Source organism: Neomonachus schauinslandi, chromosome 6 (assembly GCF_002201575.2).
Source record: "Neomonachus schauinslandi chromosome 6, ASM220157v2, whole genome shotgun sequence".
Taxonomy (NCBI): domain Eukaryota; kingdom Metazoa; phylum Chordata; class Mammalia; order Carnivora; family Phocidae; genus Neomonachus; species Neomonachus schauinslandi.
Window position 1 is genome coordinate 111,636,588 of NC_058408.1, and position 18,869 is coordinate 111,655,456.

The window sequence follows — 18,869 nt, forward strand, 5'->3', positions numbered from 1 at the left end:
TCCACTATTTTAAGACCACCATCTCCACATGTTACTGTATAGACCATTATGAGGGCTAGCTGAGATTTATATAATATAAAAAAGGAAAATTTTTCAATGGAGAAATGAAACCAGACTGTCAACCAGTTATTTTATCTTTTATGGCAAAATTGCCCGATGGCCAATTAGTTATGTGGCAAACATGTTTGCAGTGAAAATGCTTGCAAGCAAGATGTCTGTGGCAAAACTACCTAGAACCATCCCGCACATCCACTAAATTGTCTACAGTCAAAAAGACTATAAGACTAAATGTTGGTTAGGATGTTCAGCAACTGGAGCTTTCAAGTATGTAAATAAGGTATTACTAGTGGGAGTGTAAAATAGAGGTGGAGGTGTTTAGGCAATTCCTTATAGAGGTAAACACACATAGACCCCATGACCCAGGAATTCCACTCTCCTGTATTTGGTAAAGAAAAGCATAAACAAGAGCTCCTGGGTGGCTCAGTTGGTAAGCGTCTAGCTCTGACTCAGGTCATTATCCCAGGGTCCTGGGATCAAGCCCCGCATCGGGCTCCCTGCTCGGCGGGAAGCCTGCTTCTCCCTCTCCCACTCCCCCTGCTTGTGTTCCTTCTCTCGCTGTGTCTCTCTCTGTCAAATAAATAGATAAAATCTTAAAAAAAGAAAAGTGTAAACATACCTCCGCAAAATATTTTTTATAAAAATGATCATACAGTCTTATTCTTATTAGCCCCAAACTGGCGACAACTGAATGTATGTTAGCTGGAAAATGGATAAAGACATTGAGGGGTTTTTTTTGTTTTTTTATTTTTATTTTTATTTTTTTAAATTTTTTTATTCTTATGTTAATCCCCATACATTACATCATTAGTTTTAGATGTAGTGTTCCATGATTCATTGTGCATAACACCCAGTGCTCCATGCAGAATGTGCCCTCCTCAATACCCATCACCAGGCTAACCCATCCTCCCACCCCCCTCCCCTCTAGAACCCTCACTTTGTTTTTCAGAGTCCATCGTCTCTCATGGTTCGTCTACCCCTCCGATTTCCCCCCCTTCATTCTTCCCCTCCTGCTACCTTCTTCTTTTTTTTTTCTTAACATATATTGCATTATTTGTTTCAGAGGTACAGATCTGAGATTCAACAGTCTTGCACAATTCACAGCGCTTACCAGAGCACATACCCTCCCCAGTGAAGACATTGAGGTTTATTCATACAATGGAATACTACTCAAAAGGAAGAAAGAAAAAGAAGTACTGATATCCACAACTTAAATCTCATTGGTGTTTTACTGGGTGAAAGAAACTGAGCATAAATATAACACATTTTATATTATTCCACTTATATGAATTACAAGAACAGGTAAATCTAATCTGCATTACTAGAAAGTTGTAAGTGGTTGCTTCTGGGGGTAGGGAGAAGTACCCAGAAAGTGACATGAGAAAACTTTCCAAAATGATGAACGGCTTCTATAGTTTGTTTTGGGTGTTGATTACACAGTTGTATACAATTGTCTAAATCCATGAAACAAACACTTAAAATATGTGCATTTCATTGTATGTCAATTATACTTCATGAAAGGATTCTGTGCTATTTGTCTTTATATTTTTGTTATCTTCTTCTCCTAACAAATAGTAGGTGCTGAGGCAGTTTGCTGACCGAAAGTCGACCTTATGCTACTATACTGGATACTTTCTGCCTAATGCATTGGTAAGCTCACAGCTAATCTGGGAAGGCCCTCCTCGGTGTCGCAGATAGCTCAGAGAGGTGAATTCACTTGACCAAAGACAAGCCACAGATTAAATTAAGTCAAAAGTGGAACTTAAATTCACATCTCCAAACTCTTAGGCAGAAGTTCTTCAAACTACATTTCTTGAATGGATGAGTAAGTGAAAAAATGAACAAATACATTTCTTGAATGGATGAGTAAGTGAAAAAATGAACAAATAAAGAGAAGAGACTACCCAACTTGAAAAATGGATATGGTGCTTTTGAGCAAGTAGAAAAGATAGAGAGATGAATAGTTATCCAAAGTGAGTATCTCAGAAGGAAGGAGGCATATGGAATCCCTGGTCTGCATTGCCTCGGAAGCAGAGAAAGAACAAAATATGTGTCTTGGAGCAGGCCTATAAGGCCCATGGCTGCTGCCAAGGGTATGTTGTTCCTTTCCTCTGCACAAGGCTGCCTAGCCTGTACTCGTCCCTTTTCCAGGGGGCCAGACCTCCATCAAAAGTCCCTTTGATCAACTCGGCCAAATCTTCCTGATTTTTGCACCTAGCATCCCCCAAATACAAAGGAATACCATTCCATCAAAGCTTCTTCTCCCTCTTCAGTAGGAACTTCCAGTAGGCCGTGAAACCATGCTCCTTCCAAATGAAGAGCACTGTGGGGCACCAAAGTTCCTTGTCCTCCCATGGAAGGCTACAGTCCTTCTGGGGACCCAGAGAAGGACCTTCCTGCCTCAGGGTATGGTCCCTAACCCTATCCTTTTCTGCCACACGGTACAGTCCCTGACATTCAGCAGACAGTGTGTGCAACGGGAACAGCCCTTGCCATATTGCTGAGAGCAAGGGGAAGGGACAAAATGCAGGGGCTGATGGGTGATACCCAATCTGGTCCAGGGCAAGCTTTAGATCAGTGTGGAAATAAATAAGATTTGTGGGCCTGTTTTCTTCCTGCATTTGCATTCACACTTTATGACCTCAGCGATATTTACTGAGTGGAAAAAAACCACCTTCTGTTAGGACTGCTGGACTCAAAAGCTACTTCCCTCTGAAAAATACTATCTCTAGCCACAGGGTCTGAAACAAGCTACTTGTCTATTTATTCAAAGAGCTCAATGAGCTGTGAAGATTGACATTTGAACTATTAATACTGTATTCTATTTGACAATGTTATTAAATATTAGGTCTGATTTATGGAAAGCCTTAATAAATTGACAGGCCAGGTCAGCCCTGGCACTGCACCGAAATTGGGTCACACTGGATATTACTTGATAGTGTTGATCAAACTAAAGAAAAAAAATTCCACCAACAACGTTAAAGTCTGATTTCATGTGACGAAGTTATTATCATATAAATCTGAACCACTTGCTAGCCCAGTTCTGCATCCTAAAATTTCTTAAATTGGTATTTTCAGTAGTTTGGAAATCAAAAAATAAAATCAGACACTTAGCAAACTTTGCTAGGGCATGGAAGGACAGGTAAGGCTTTTAAAAATGGGGGTCAGGTATGTGTCTCGTTACTTTGGTGTAAAAGAGGAAGGGAAATAAAAAAGCACAAGTAAAGAGTATGCAAGGGGCAGAGGCACAATGAGGTACAGAAATGGGAGTGTTACCCCGTGGGAAGAGGCAAGGTGGGAATGAGCCTTGGCTTGGACTGTGCCACGACTTACTCAGGTCTGTGTGACCTTGAGCAAGCCACTTCATTGCTCTGAGGCTCAGGTCGAGCTAGGTGATGTGTTACTGGATGTGCCTATGGACTGTTAGATGATGTAGAACCAAAGGGTGAGCTCCTTACTTGATGTGCTTATGCACTCTTGGATGATACAGAGCCAGACAATGAGCAACTGGAGAGGTGTATATGCTTTTAGATGATATAGACCTAGGGGCAGTATCCCTGGCCCACCCGTTGCTCTAGAACAGGGATCCTCAAATTTGTTCTATAAGGGCCATGTAATATGTATTTTAGGCTTTGGAGATGATATGGTCTCTGGTACAACTACTCAACTCCGCTGAAGTAGTAGGAAAGATACCAGAGAGAGTATGTAAATGAAAGAGTGTGTCTGTGTCCCAATAAAACTTTATTTACAAAAACAGGTGGTGGGCCAGATTTAGCCCATGGACCATAGTTTGCCAATACTTGGTCTACTCTTTCCTCGGGGCTGACAGGAGCAGGTGGCTGAGAGAAAGGAAAGCAGCCTCTCCTCTTTCTGAGGACCAGCAGGGTTTCTTTCAGAAGAGAAGGCTATGAAGAGACAAGCCTGCAAGGGACCCTGGAGTTACTTCCCTTACCCCTCCCATCAAGGAATCCGTGGAGGGTAACCCGCTAACTGATGGCGCCAACTACATCTCAGATTTATGTGTCCCTGCTCAGTCAGACAGCAAACAGATGACTCATTCAGGGACAACCCAGTATTTATTGAGACTTACTGGGTGCCAGGCAGGTCTGTTGTAAAAGCTAGATGCTGTGGGCTCTTAATAAATAAATAAAACTTCCTTCCCCTTACAAATGCCTTCCTGTTCTCCTCACCGGGGCCCAGAAGGGCCGGCCCCTCCTTGTCTGAGAGGCCACTAGCATGAAGGCATGGGTCACAGAGGTGGGGCAACCATGACATAATCCCTTTCCCTGGTTCTGATACTGTGGAAAAGTAATCACCTCTTGCTAAGCAATTTCCCACCTAAATTGGTTTCAAGTCATTAAAAGCTGCAGTACTCGCAAGGAAAAAATAATAGCAGCTCTCTGAGGTTACCCTCTATACCAAGCTCCTTGACTTCAGTAGCAATTAGATGTCACTCCACTACCAAGCACTCTCCAGAAATGGAGCCAGAATCACCAAAGAATAACTGGAAATTAGAAGTGAGGTCATCCTCCCCTCGCTAAAGAAGTTTCCGGCAACATCCCTTGGGGGTGCCCCCTCCTCACCTTTGTGCAGCTGCCTGCCCTGCTTAAGCATTTAGGTGCAGGAGACCCACCCCCCCCCCCCGACATACAGAGGATCTGAGAGTAAATCTGAGCTCTCTTTCCAGTAAAAAATGCAGCACACTCCATTTTCTGACAATACCATAAACTCACTTTTATGACACTAGTTATAAAACCCTTAACATTTGTCTAGTGCTGGTGGTCGGATTTTTTCTTAGAGATCCAAATGCAAGAGGGAGATTTGTGACCCCAAAGCTGGTTTGGGGTTTATAAAATGAAGGTGTCATAAAAGCAACACATCCTATGTACTGAAAAAAGATTAGATTCTGCACCACGAAGCTATAGGCATTTCTAAGAAATCCTTTCTTTACATTTTCCACTACTTACCTTTTTTACATTGTTTTCATCATGAGTTAAGACCCTAAATGTCACCAGAGGGTGAATGATTTCTAATGTGCCAGCAATGGATGAGGGGTAAGTAGGATGACAAGGAGCTATTTCCCCGATGACCCATCTCTAGATTTATCACCCTCCAGAGGGCTCTGTGTTGGTGTTTGTTCTCTTATGGTACACCAGGAGCAAGACTAGGCAGGCACATGGAAGCTTGCAAGGACAAAAGGGCCTGGCGTCTGTGGGAGCCAAACTCTGCCTGGCTTGGTCGGGACTTACTTATTTTGAAGAGTAGGTAGGTGCACAAACTGGGATTAATCGCAAACCTAGGTTCAGGTCACCCATCCTTTTGTCCAGGAATGGCCCTCCTTTTAATTAACTCATTAGTTATTTATTATAATGAGAAATGAAAAAAAATTTTTTTAACCCAGTGAATCTAAAGTTAACACTGACCTTGACTCAACGGTTTGCTTCTCTCCTCCCTGCTGCTCTGCCTCTCCCATCTATACTAACCACTACCGTGAATTTTGTATTTCATCCTTACTTTGGATGTGTGCATGCATGCGTTTCATACATTTCAAATGGGTATTAAGTTGTATGTTTTTTTCTATTAGTTGACCCATATGAAATTGCCTTTATTGTATGTTTTTTTCTATTAGTTGACCCATATGAAATTGCCTTTAATGCTTTTTCTGATTCAATGTTTTCTGCTAAGATTCATTCGTGCTATTACATGGAGCTGTAGGCCATTCATTTCATTGCAGGTCATATCTTTTCACTTGTTAAAGCTCATTTGCATTGTTTCCAGGGTTCTGACTTTATAAGCAACACTACCCTGATCTTTCTCACTTCTGAAGTGCATGCAGGAGTTTCCTTTGGGTAGATATATAGGAGTGGCATCGCTGGGTCATAGGGTATATGAATGTTCCGTTTTATAAGAGAATAGCAGGGCACCTGGGTGGCTCAGTTGGTTAAGTGACTGCCTTCGGCTCAGGTCATGATCCTGGAGTCCCTGGATCGAGTCCCGCATCGGGCTCCCTGCTTGGCGGGGAGTCTGCTTCTCCCTCTGACCCTCCCCTTCTCCTGTGCTCTCTCTCTCTCATTCTCTCTGTCTCAAATAAATAAATAAAATCTTAAAAAAAAAAAAAAAAGAGAATAGCATACTCATTTCCAAAGTGGTTGTACTGGGTACACTCCCACCAGCAATTAAGCACCTGTTACTCGTGTCCTCTCCACCACCTCTCATTTTATGCCAGTCTAATTGGTGCAAAATGATATACCTTTATGGTCTTGATTTGCATATCCTAGATCACTAATGATTTTGAGTATCTCTTCCTGTGATATCCTGGCCATATGCATTGCCTCTTCTGTAAAAGGCCTGTGCAAGTCTTTTGCCCATTTTTCTGTTAAATTTTTAAAATTTTTCTTATTGATTTATAAAAGTTCTTCCTATAATCTTGATATTAATCCTATCTTGGTTATGATGCATAGTGTGTGACTTGTCTCTTCTTTTTCTTTAAAGTGTCTTACAATAAATGGAAGTTTAATAAAGTCAAAAGTAGCCATCTTTTCCTTTATTGGAAGTCCTTTTTGTAGCACTGTTGCAACGAATCTTCACAAGAATCCTATGTGGATGGGAGTACCAGCTCACTATGAGAGACAAAAAAAGCAGAAAGTGGAAACTCAAAGGCCATCTGGCCCAGGCCTTACGTTCATAAAAAGCCGTAAGTCAACTTTGTATTCATTATCTCCAAATGAGGTCACCTACAGCCCCAAAGATTCACTGTCAGGGATGAAAGAAGACCTAGCAGTTCGAGGTTAGAGTGCCATCCTTTGTAATTCACTAAAAACAAAGAGATTTTAATAAATCTTGTCAGCACGGGAGTAACACATTTATATTGCATTGTTATTTTTGTTATCACTTGGCTATGGTATCGACCATAACGTGTACTTCTGAGTGTTTTAAGTTTCTAAGGAGACCCCCAAAGGACCTCTCTCAACTCTGCGAGGTTCAGGCGGGAAGAGTAGTGTGCTAAATTTACATAGTTGGTGAGCGTGGAGCTGGGATTCACACCCAAACGTGTCAGGCTTCAGAGCCCAGACGCTTTCTGCAGTTCAGTGTGGCTAAACAAGGAGAAGCCATCCCGAGCTAAGTGCTCTGTGAGAACAGAAGGGGAGGGAGGAGATGCCGAGGCAGGCTGGACTGCCCGTCTGCTCAGGGACCGCAGTCCTGGCCACGGGAGCACCTCTTCCTCACACCATTCTCTGGTGACCTGAGGGACAGTAGCTACCACAGGTAAGGGTTACTGGACAGGACATTACCACCAGTAGCTTCTTGTATGACACCTGCCTCCGTTCCACCATCTTCCTCCTCCTTTAAGGGCTCTGCAAGCGCACGGTGGATAAACACCAAACACAGTCCAGAACCCCAGGCGTCAGAACCTAACTACGAGTGTGACCCTATGTCTCTGATCCTCATCTGTATAATGGGATAGTGACAATGAATTCAGGTCATTGTGGGCAATTCGATGAAATGAAGGAGCAAAGTCTAATCCACTTCTGAAGCATGTGATGGCTTTTCAGCATCTTCCTTCTCTCTGACCCCAGCTTCCTCTCACCCTGCGCTCTTTCAGGTTCCCTCACTGTAGACTCCGGCCTGGGGTTGCTGTCCTCACCACCATCCCCCAAGCACACCTCTCTTCTGCAGCACAGTCCCACAGATATGCCAGATCAACTGGCCAGCCCTTCCTCTGGGCCTTCCGCCCCTTAAGTGTGGTCTTCCCCATCCTAACCCCTCGCTGCCCACAGTGTGCCCACCCTCTCCTCAACCTTGTTCCCTCAGTCCCTCCACCTCTAACCTGCTCCTCTCTTCTGCTTTGGCTGAGTGTTCTCACTTGAGATGGGCAGGCCCCTCTGGGCCACCATCCTATGAGCCCAGGAGGAGGGAGGTCCATGACTCGGGCTTAATCTGCCTGCTCTTCACTGACCCTTTGGAAGCTTAGAATATACCTAATGAGCAGCCCCTCTGCTTCTGTTGCCAAGAATAGGCATCTTATCTAAAGAACGTGTGCATCTCCTATGGACACTTGCAGGCCTGTGAGAAATTTCTATCCAACTGGCTAAAGATGGATCACCCTGCAGGTGACAAGGTGACACAAAGGAGAGGCTCTGGGGAGGTGTCTCCCACCTTGGAAATGACGGGGCCCACAGCCAGTCACAGCACACACATGGCCAGGTAGCCAGCTCCCGCCTACCTTCCTGATGCCTTCTGAAGGACTGGACACACAGTTGTCGGCCCCTCCGTTCTTGCTGATGGTCCGCCAGAGTTCAGCAAACGTGCTGTCTTGTTCCAGGGGGTTGGTGCCCTTGGCTCGGAAGTACTCATACACAGCAGAGTCCCGGACGGTGCCGTAAGACATATCAACTTGTTTGGAGAGATCCTGGAATGTCCTGAAAATGCAAAAAGGCATGAAGCATGGGTACCTGATGCTCATTGCAGGGATGTAAATGGGCTGCAAGGTTCTCCTGAGGACCAAGCCCAGCTGTGGCCCACTCTCCACATTCTTCACTCCAAACCCCAAGTAGCTCCAGTTCCTTGGCCCAGAGCGTGACTTGCCAGGGCCTAATCCTATCCCAGGTTTGTTTCCTCAGTGTAGATTCATTCAATAAGGTTACTGAACACTTAAAACCAGGTCCTGCGCTGAGCTCAAGGGACAAAATGATGAATAAGACAGCATTCCTGCCCTCGGGGAGCTTAGAGTTTAGCCATAGACACATACAGACAACCACAGTATACGAATCAGGGTAACACGGAAGGAAACACATGTTGGCAAGATTGATGACGACGACTAGTCCCTGCCACTTAGAACTGGTGTGGGCACAGACACGCACTCGGGTCGTGCCCGTGAAGAGGCAGGTCCCCTCCAAAGCTTGTGGCTCTTCTAGAGTTCCACCCAATTGTTGCATTTTGAGCACCTCCCCTCAGTCTGTCTTCCAGTAAAGAAAGAAATCCGTGTTTTTCTATAGGAAGTGTCTTCATTTTTAGGCATTGACAACTATTAAAAGATGGTGAAGATAAAACAAAGCACTTCTGAGAGCCTGGGGTTGCTTATACATGAAGGAGAAGCAGGTAGGTCAGGCCATGTGCATGTTGGAGGGAGGGAGCACATCCTCAAGGCTCCCCAGCAGATGTCTGAGCTGGGGGTGGAGAAGGAGAGGCTTCCTTGGGGTAGGGGCAATAGTCAGACCAGGAAGCACCACTTGGCACAAAGCTCTCACCTGCCTTAAGTGGGCACTACCAGTTTCAATGTGCTGAGAGAAGGTCACATACAGAATCAAATGGCAAAAAGAACAAAAATCCCCAAACGCTCAGTGGTGAGCCAGGCTCTCTCTCTCCAGGCTCCAACTTGATTACTCTTTATTTCTCTTCTGGAAATCTGTTTCTCCTTTGTACCAACCAGGATCACCATCCCCACATTTCCCTGAGTCACCCTTTCCAGGAGGAGATCCAATCTTCTCAACCTGATCTACACAACCCTCCATCTTCTGGTCTCAGCTGCTGCTCCTGCTCAGCCCCCTAGCCAAGGCTGAAATGAGAAATCCCACACAGTCCCCATCTATGGCACCAGGCCATGGTGTTTCCTCTGCCTGGAACCCCTTTATCTCACTTATCCACCTGCTGTTCTGCAAACACCCCAAAGATCCGGGGGGCCTCCCTTCCCTGTGCAAAGCCATCACCATCCCTTTCCTCCCCAGGCCATCTCTATACCTTGCATGGTTTCTATGGCAGCATATCACTGGGACTTCAGAGCACAGCATACCGGGCAAGAGGAAGCAGCATCTCTGGAGTCCAACCACCTGCCTTCCATCGCAGCTCGCCCATCACTGACACTGCAGGACTGGCAGGTTAGCTAAACTCTCTGTGCCTCGTTTCTGAATCTCTTAAAACAGGGCGAGAAGCAGAGCCTGTGGCGGGGGCTACCATTGTGACTAACTGAGGCGATGTCACTGAGCCACTGGCACAAACTCAGTGGCCAGTAACTAGGAGCAATTATTCTGCACAGTAGAATGTAAGAAGTTGGAGGGCTGGAGCCAAGGCAGCCTCCGATTTGCATCCGTGGCACTGGACCCAGGGCTGACACCAGTCTTCCCAGCATGCACATGGAGGAGCCAGCGATGGCTCCATGGAGTTCCTTTAGGCCCTGCTACATGGCTCAGAAACAGAGCTCAGTATTTGTTTCAATACATTACAGAAGAAAGGAAACATAAAATAACAAATTCGATGAAGAAATCTTTCTAATTATTGTTTATTATTTATATCTTACTGAAGCAAGATGTTCCTTTGCTTGAAGGGCCCCAAGGGTTGTAACTCTGTAGTAATTTGCCTGTAATGAAAGGAGGGGGGGATCTTTTTTCCCACGTTTTTTATTTTTCTCATGGTAATACAAACAAACACAAGGCTTTGATGAATGGGAAACATCAGGATGAATTACACAGTTGAGTCTAAATACTGAACTGCTCCAAATTACTGCAGTTTCCATGAGTATGGCATGAATGTGTAACTGCCAAGGAGTTCAGCACTACTGTTCCATCCCCACATTGGAAATGGAGATTTCCTCTCTTCTCTTGGTATTAATTCATGACTGTGCCCCTGGCCAGAGGCTCACGGATCATCTCTGGATGACAAGTAGGCAGCCTGAATGCTTATGGCTTCATGTCGGTTTCTTTCCCAGTAGACCTCATTGTTCCCACCCCCAAACACCACCTCTTCGCTGTGCCGGCCTCATGGCTCAGCCCCACGGCCTTCATATATCACCTTGCAAAGCCATGAGTCATTGCAGAGGGATCTCTCCCATCTCAGTTGCACACATCTTGTTTCAAGGAAAGTTTCCAAGCTCACTAACAGGTCCAGCACACAGTGGGTACTGCCACCATATTTCAGAGTAGATAACACTATCAAAGGATCTGGAAGTTTAGGCAGGAGCATCCAACTATTCGTACACCAAAGCCATCATCTCCTTGGGGCGCTCACTCTCACATCAGAGTGTACAGTTTTGGAAGGGACACAGGGGGAGGAATAAAGGAGACAAGGAGCAGCCAGCCAGCCAGCCAGGCTCTAAGGCAACACCACAGTCAGGGGAAGACAGATGTGCACATCAGATAGGACACCCATCTGAACAAGCCAGGGATGCTTAGCTTGGAGAAGGCAGCACCAGCACACTTAATTTAGCATGTTTCTCAAATTAGTCTCTTCAGCAACAACTGCTAGAAAGTGTCCATGCACCCCCACCACAGAGAGATGCAGCTCTGTCCATCACAGCGGGTATCTCCATAAACCTCAATCACGCATGCTGCCCCTGGCTAAAGTCATTCAACTAGTTAGTGGTTCCATAGACAGCCACTGAATAGCCACCTGGTAAGGCACAGTGGCACAAAAGCAAGGAATGAATGGTGGACATCCTCGTGGGGTTCATAGTGAGGGGTGGGAGAATGGTCAGAGAAGTAAACCAATAGTAACTAAACTACGTGAGCAAATTGAAATAGAGCTCTGCCTGGGGGATCCTGGAAGCATGGGGGATGAGCTGCTGGCTTTGACCAGAGCTAAGGAAAAGCTTTGTAGAAGAGGAAACGTTAAGCGGAGCCATGAAGAATGGGTGGAGGTAGCTGGATGGAGAATCAAGGGGTAAGGTGTTTCAGCAAGACAAGATATTACCTGAGAAGGCACTGCTGGTCCAGCTGGGACACACGCCATGGGGCACTTCATATCAGCTCAAATGATGTAGGTTTGAGAATCATACAGATGTGGGTGTGAATTCTGCCTGTGAATACCTTAGCTGTTTGAGGTAGACCAGTAGTTCTCAAAGTATGGTCCTCAGAGTCACAGCATCAGCATCCCCCAGGACCCTCGAAGAAATGCAGATTCTGGGGCCCACCCCAGAACTACTGAACCAGAAACTTTGGGGTGGCACTCAGCAATCTTTCACAATCCTCCAGGGGATTGTGATGCACACGCAGGTTTCAGAATCACTGACTGAGGCCTTAGTTTTCTTAACTCAGACCTTTCTCACAGGGGTGGTGAATATGGATATTAAGGATTAAGACATATGTCCAGCACATAGGCAATGTTTAAAAATGCTAGCCCTTCTGTTAGGCAATAAGTAGTTCAAATGGTCGAAGCAGAGAACAGTATAAAGGAGTCATCAGTGATGGGGCTGGGATGGTCACGCTTGGATGGAAGCAACCAAGGACAGGCAGCTTCTCTAGACTTTTCTAGGCTCATGAGATCGAAGCCTGTCTTGGCATCTGCGCAACTGCCTCCCAGTAAGGAGCCTGCTTCTTGTTTTCATATTGTTGCCAAGGTACATGCAAATGCCTCTTCATCAGCATGCAATGACTTGCCCTGTGAACAGTACAGGTTTTAGGTACCCAGGATGCCTAAAGTGACAACCTGAGGAAGTCTGAACCCAGAATGAGCATGGAGAGACCAACACACCATTGGCAGGCCTGTTTTTGTGAACCATGATGGTAACTGCCTGGCAGAGGTTTTCCTAGGAAAGTAGTCAGTGCTTGGGTGATGGAAGCTTCCAGGGAAGGGTGTCTTTATGTATTTATTTTTACTGAAGTACAGTTGACACACACTGTTACATTGGTTTCAAGTGTATGACATAGTGATTCAACAAGTCTATACATTAGGCTATGCTCACTGCAAGTGGAGCTACCATCTGTCACCATACAACGCTTTTATAACCCCGTTGTCTATATTAGGGAAGGAAGTCTTTAAAAGCGTCTTCCCTAGGCTAACCTGTCTGGGTATGCATTCACTAATGAAGTGTCACTTTGCAAGAATATGCACTTTGCAGCTTACCCTGTGTCCCTGTGGTCTGCTGTCTCTCCCTTTGCTTTTTCATCTTTTGACAACATCCAGTGCTGGAATCCTCCAATGGCAAAGCTTGGCCTTTCCTCCAAGCTTACTTCTGAGCCAGTCTCTTTCACTCAGTTGTGCCCTACTGAAACTGGGTTTGAGACCAAGGGGAGATGCTCCTTTCTATCTCCTGGTCTGGATGGCTCATTTTGGGGGTCTGCCCTAGCTGAAAGCATAGCCAACTCCTACGAATACATCATCAGCCTGCCTTGCAAAAGGACTTCCCAAACATCCTTTGCCCCTGAGAGCAGTTTCCTCAAATTAAACATGCACCTTGGAAGTCCCATGATGTCTCCTTGGGCTGTGGCCAAGGACAGCCTACCCAGCTCGGCACCACCTCCCTCCCTCCCCATACCTTTCTTCATAAATCAATCTTACTATTTCCTAGATACATTTTCATTAACAAAGAGATAAATGTGTTTGCAGCATGAGAAAAATCAATAATACAGAATTTATAAATACATCTTTGCATGTTACAGAACTATTTACATTAGCAATAGAGATAAATACACTCGTAACAGGAGCTGAATCAATATACAGTATGTGTAAAACAGATTTTAACAACGGTGGGGTTGCCATAATCACGGGCCTGATAAATCTAAATCCCAAAGCCCTATTATTGTTCCTTAAAAAGGAGAGAAAGTAGTGGAGTGACCCAAAAGCCCCGGCAGGGTGGGGATGCGCATCCTCATAATCTGAAGCTGTCTGAGCTACAGCCCATAGATGCCTTGACTAGGATCCCAGCAGCCTCTCTTTTCTAGTGCTCCGCCTGACTCTCCAGGACATGATGCTGCACGAGTCATTTGGGATTGCCTGGCTGTGTTTCCACAGGCTGCTTAGGGGACCTTCGGGCATCAGTGCTCCCAGCTCTCTGTCCATTTCCCTGCCCCTCCTGGGTTTCGTCCCCAGGACTCCCCACTGTGCCTCCAGTCTCTCTGATTCTTCTCGCATGCAGTGTTCCCCTCCCCAGGGCTTTGCCACATTTCCGGTTCTCTCCTCCCCCAGACCCGGGTTCTTCAAGGTGGATAGGACCTCAGGTGAAGGCCGAGACACTCTGAGATGCCTCTCAACCCCGGGCTCTGAAAGGCTCCACAGGTGTCTTCGTTCTTTCATTTGTTCCTCCCCAAACAGATTTTCTAAGCATCTGCTCATGTGAAGCACTGCTCTAGGGATACAGCAGCAACAGCTCGAAGTGCCCGCTCTCGTGGCACCGATGTGGTGGGGACAGGGCGACAGAGACAAACATATGAACGACAGCAACAAAAACACAAATAATCATGGAATGCCAGGGTCAGCAAGCTTTCTGGAAAGGGACAAAGTGTATAGATGTGGGCAATAAGGGCCACCTACCACTCTGTTGCATACTCCTGGGATTTGTGCTTTTGTTTTTTTAGAACACTCTGAAAATGTTTCAGGAAAGAGAAACAGTCTTCGCTTGCAGGCTGCTAAGGTGGCCTGTGGGGGCAGAGCCCGCAGACCTCTGATGTCACATACCCAGTGATCAAAAGTGCTATGAAGATGAATAAAGCAGAGTAAGGATGATAGAGAATAATGGAGGGAGTGATTAGATCAAGTGTGCAGGGGGATGTTTTAGCCACTGGACTTGACACTGAGGGCATGTGCTTCTCCAGCACTCAGAGGGCGCCCTTGCGGGTGAGGCTGACCCTTGGAGACGCCGTGCCTTCCAAGGAGCAGAGGCGGACAGGCTCCAAGTCTGTCAGCCTCTCCTTCCCTGGGACACCCCCCTCAACACTTCCCAGGGCCCACCGGGGAAGCCTGAGGGTAGGCGACTCGGGGGTATTACACACTCCTTTGTAGCCAGCAAGTCATGAGAGTGACTACAGGTCTGAATCCCTGCCCGGGAAAATTGTCAGGTTAAAACCTTCTGCGGACACTCAATGACCCATCAGGATGAGGGTGGCATGGCCCATGACAAGAAGACACATCCTTGTAAGATATAGGAGGCCACAAAGCCCTTCTTGAAACGTGAGCCCTGCAGTGGCCGGCCACAGAGGGCAGGCATGTACTGGCTTGCACTCACCTCCCTCCCCACCCACCCCTACATTGTTTTCTCTCTACATTCCATTTTTTTGAATGCTATGGAAATAAAAAAGATGCCCCGAATAAACTTCTATGAAAAAAAAAACTGCATTTGGGTATAGTATATTTGTATTCTGGTAAAAAAATAACCATTATTAAATGTAAATAAATATAGGAACAAAAACAAGGGGAATAAGCACTGAACAGTTGTGAGACTTCCACTTTCTACAAATGTGTTTCTGTAAAATTTGCATTTTTTAATTACATTGTAAACAGAACACAAATCCTTAAAAATCAAAAATCCTTCTGCTGCCCAAGTGACAGCTCCGGGCCTTGGGATCCTAGCTCTGTGGTCTCCATGTTCTCCATGTGCAGCCCCTCTGTCAGGTGCCCCGTGCAGCCATGATCCACAGGGAGGAGAGAGTCTCCTCTCCTACCCCATCAAACACCTGCTCTGCTGGCTGGGAGGAGTGGACTCCGAGGGGCTGCGATAGTTCATCTCCAGGCCTCAGAACAAGACAAAAATGTCCAGCCTAATCCAGAAGGGCTTCAGCCATCCTGGGCATCCAGGGCCTGTTAGGACTGAGGCTCCCTCACCCAGGTAGGCTGGAGTTTCCCTCACTGGTGCATGTTCTGCCTGGACTGAGCCCAGGCCTCATGCCCTGGTGGCCGAAGTTTCTGAAAGGTGGGCCTATGTGGTCATATCTGTTTCTGATTGCCAAACTCAGCCTAGACCCTGGAAGTGAGCAGGGCTCAGGAACAGGTCCTGAGGGAGGGGGCCAGGTCAGATGATGCTGGGCCAGGTCCCAAGCCGAGGCCCTGGCATGTGTTGGAGACTGAAGGGCCACATCCTCCACTAAGACAAAACCAGGCACCTCTAATACCATCAGCAAAGGACACTCAGTCTCAAAGCCTCCTGCATTCCAGATCTATCTCCTCCAGTCTCTTCTCAGGTTACTCAGCTCTCAGGCCTCCGAGCCTTCACTCAGGCTCATTATCTGTCCACCATGCTGTGTTCTACCTTCCGCATAGGACTAAAACTTGCCCGACCTCCAGGTTCACCTCAGCTGATGTCTCCAGTAGGAAGAGCGGATCCCCCCACTCCCCGGGATCCAGGCCCTGTCTTTGTGTTCCCAGTATAGCCTATCCTAACATCTACCCCCTTGGACTTCATGTGTCCATCCACACGCCTGTCTTCCCACCTCAACAGTGAGCTCCCTTGGGGTTGGACTCTGTCTGGGTCTGGATCCCTGTCACTCCACATAGGGTCTGACAGACAATAGGTGCGGGCTTTGTGTTTTCTAAAATAATCAACCCTGGTTTAAAACAACTCTGTGTCGGGGCGTCTGGGTGGCTCAGTCGGTTAAGCGGCTGCCTTCGGCTCAGGTCATGATCCCAGGGTCCTAGGATCAAGCCCCGCATTGGGCTCTGTGCTCAGCGGGGAGCCTGCTTCTCCCTCTCCCTCTGTCTGCCTGTCTGCCTACTTGTGATCTCTCTCTCTCTCTGTCAAGCAAATAAATAAAATCTTAAAAAAAAAAAAAATAAAACAAGTCTGTGTTTATAGCTGAATATGGTGGGGAAAAAAAAAATCCAGGCTGGAGACCAGCACAGTGATGGGTCTACCTTTAGAATCACGACCACTAACTTCAGGTGGAACCCCGTGCTGCCTGGCATGCTTCCCAACTCCCCTCCTTGATTCATCCTCCCAGTCTCTTTGATGACTCTCAGACAGTGACCCTGTTTCCCGTTTCTTAAGACAGTAGAAGCAATCAGTAGAGAACTTTGCTTCTCCATAATGAACTTCCTTTCCTAAAACCACTGAATACCTGCTGGCCCTACTTTTTAAATCGTGGTCTGCCATTGCGCCTACTGATGGCTTACTCTGTCTCCTGGAGCCCAGACTTCCCTGCCTTCTCAGATACATTGCTCTTCCAGTTGTCACCTCTGTCTCCTACATCATGAAATTGCTTCTCTCTTGGGATCATTTCCATCGGCGTGAAAACACATACATATTCTATCCTGGGGGGAAAAAAAAAACAAACCTCATTCTTTGAGATCACACCCTCCTCCAACCACTCTCCAGTGCTTCCATCCCCATTTCTCACGACCCTACCTTGATTAAGTTTTCATCCCCACGCTGAACTGAAGCTGTTTTTGTCAAAGTCATTAATGATCTCCCAACTACGGTGGCCAATTCCCACTCCACACTCTGCCCCAATCAGTGGAATTTGACAAACTGGAGCACTCTGCCCTTCTTGAAGGCCTTCACTCACTTGGCTTCTGGGACATCACTCTTTCTTAGTTCTCTCACCTTGCAGGTGCTTCCTTATCCCTCTCCTTTCTACTTCTTCTCTTCCCAGACTCTGAATCTTGGGGTGTCCCAGGTTCAGCCCACAGGTCCCCTCTCTTCTTTAGTGACATGCCTTTCATCATGATCTGGTCAAGTCAATTGGCTATAAATACATCTATACACTGATGCCTCCAATGGACCGCCCCGGTCCTGACCTACCCCATCAACTCTAGGCAACTGCCCACCCCTGACACCTCCATTTGGATGGCTAGTAAGTCCCTAGACAGAACACATTCAAACCCAAGCCCTTGAACTGTGAGCCCCAGAACACCACCTGTTCTTCTTCCCCTTTGTCCATCTCACACAAACACTACTCTATTTTTTGAGATGCTGTGGACAAAAGCCTTGGAATCACTGCCAATTCCTCTCTTCCTTGTATCTCTCACATACTATCTCAGCATATTGCTCTCTCCTACCATTGAGAGAGCTCCAGAAGTAGACTGCTTCTCATCACCTTCACGATGTACCACTCTGTGTCTTACGTGGATACCGAGACCGTCTCCTTAATGGCCTCCCTGCCTCCACCTTTCACTCTATACTCTATTCCTCAGGGGGACAGGCAGAATGATCCTTTCAAAGTCTAAGTCAAATCACACCACCTCTTTGTCCAAAATCCTCCAGTTGCTTCTTATGTCTCAAAGAAACATCCAAAATCCTCACATAGCCTGAAGAGTCCCACACAATCAGAACCTAACACCTCTACTCTCACCACACTGGCCTTTCCTGCCTTCCCACTCAGGGTTTCCGTAGTTGTTTTCCCTCTGCCTGATATCTTCTTCCCTCACATCTTTAATTGGTTCACTTCCTCAGTTGTCTTAGGTCTCTGATCAAATGTCACTTCTCTGTGAGGCTTTTGCTGACAACCCTATATAAAATACCACCCTTCTTAAATTATATGATAAAAGCAAAGAAATATATCACAGGCTTTTTAATGTCAGTTCTCCCCCTAGAATGGGACTTGGTTGTTGGTTTATTGCAAATCACCAGTGCCTACAACTGCATGACCAATCATCCCGGTTTGCACAGGGCAGAGAGATTTCCTGGGACATAGGACTTTCAGTGCTAAAACCAGGAAAATTCCAGCCAAACTGGGACAATTTGTCTCCTTACTTACAACAGTGCCTGACACATAGTAGACACTCAAATAAATATGGGTTATTATGTGCATGAATAATATATTAATGAAATCGTTTTTTTCTCACTTTCCAAATGTCTAGGTTGGATATCGTATTGGAAAGGTGTTTATCTTGAGTTGACCAGTCTCCTTTCAGACAAGTGTGGGTCAGTCATCTGCAGAGAAGCAGGCATAACGATGGTTTGAGAGCTTGAATGGAAGAACTGTAGCCTTGAGCCAGGAAACACAGCACACAGCTACGTGGTCAGAGCCAGCCCAGGTACCAATCACCAAGGAACTCAGGGATGGGGCCGGGTGCTCCCCAGGCTTCCTCCTCGGGGTACTGAAGCTTCAAGATCCAGTTTCTTTGTGGATCTAATGGAAATCAGCATTAGCTGAGAGAATCCTCTGAGCCTG

At 46.4% G+C, this 18,869-nt stretch overlaps 1 protein-coding gene across 1 annotated transcript in view; it reads right to left on the bottom strand.

Annotated features, from left to right (window-relative positions):
- The window catches only part of GRID1 (glutamate ionotropic receptor delta type subunit 1), a 697,236-nt gene that overhangs the window by 33,963 nt on the left and 644,404 nt on the right, over positions 1–18,869 (bottom strand). Inside the window, exon 13 of the mRNA XM_044916514.1 lies at positions 8,282–8,477. Coding sequence (XP_044772449.1) covers positions 8,282–8,477 — 196 coding nt within the window. The remainder of the gene's footprint in view (positions 1–8,281; positions 8,478–18,869) is intronic.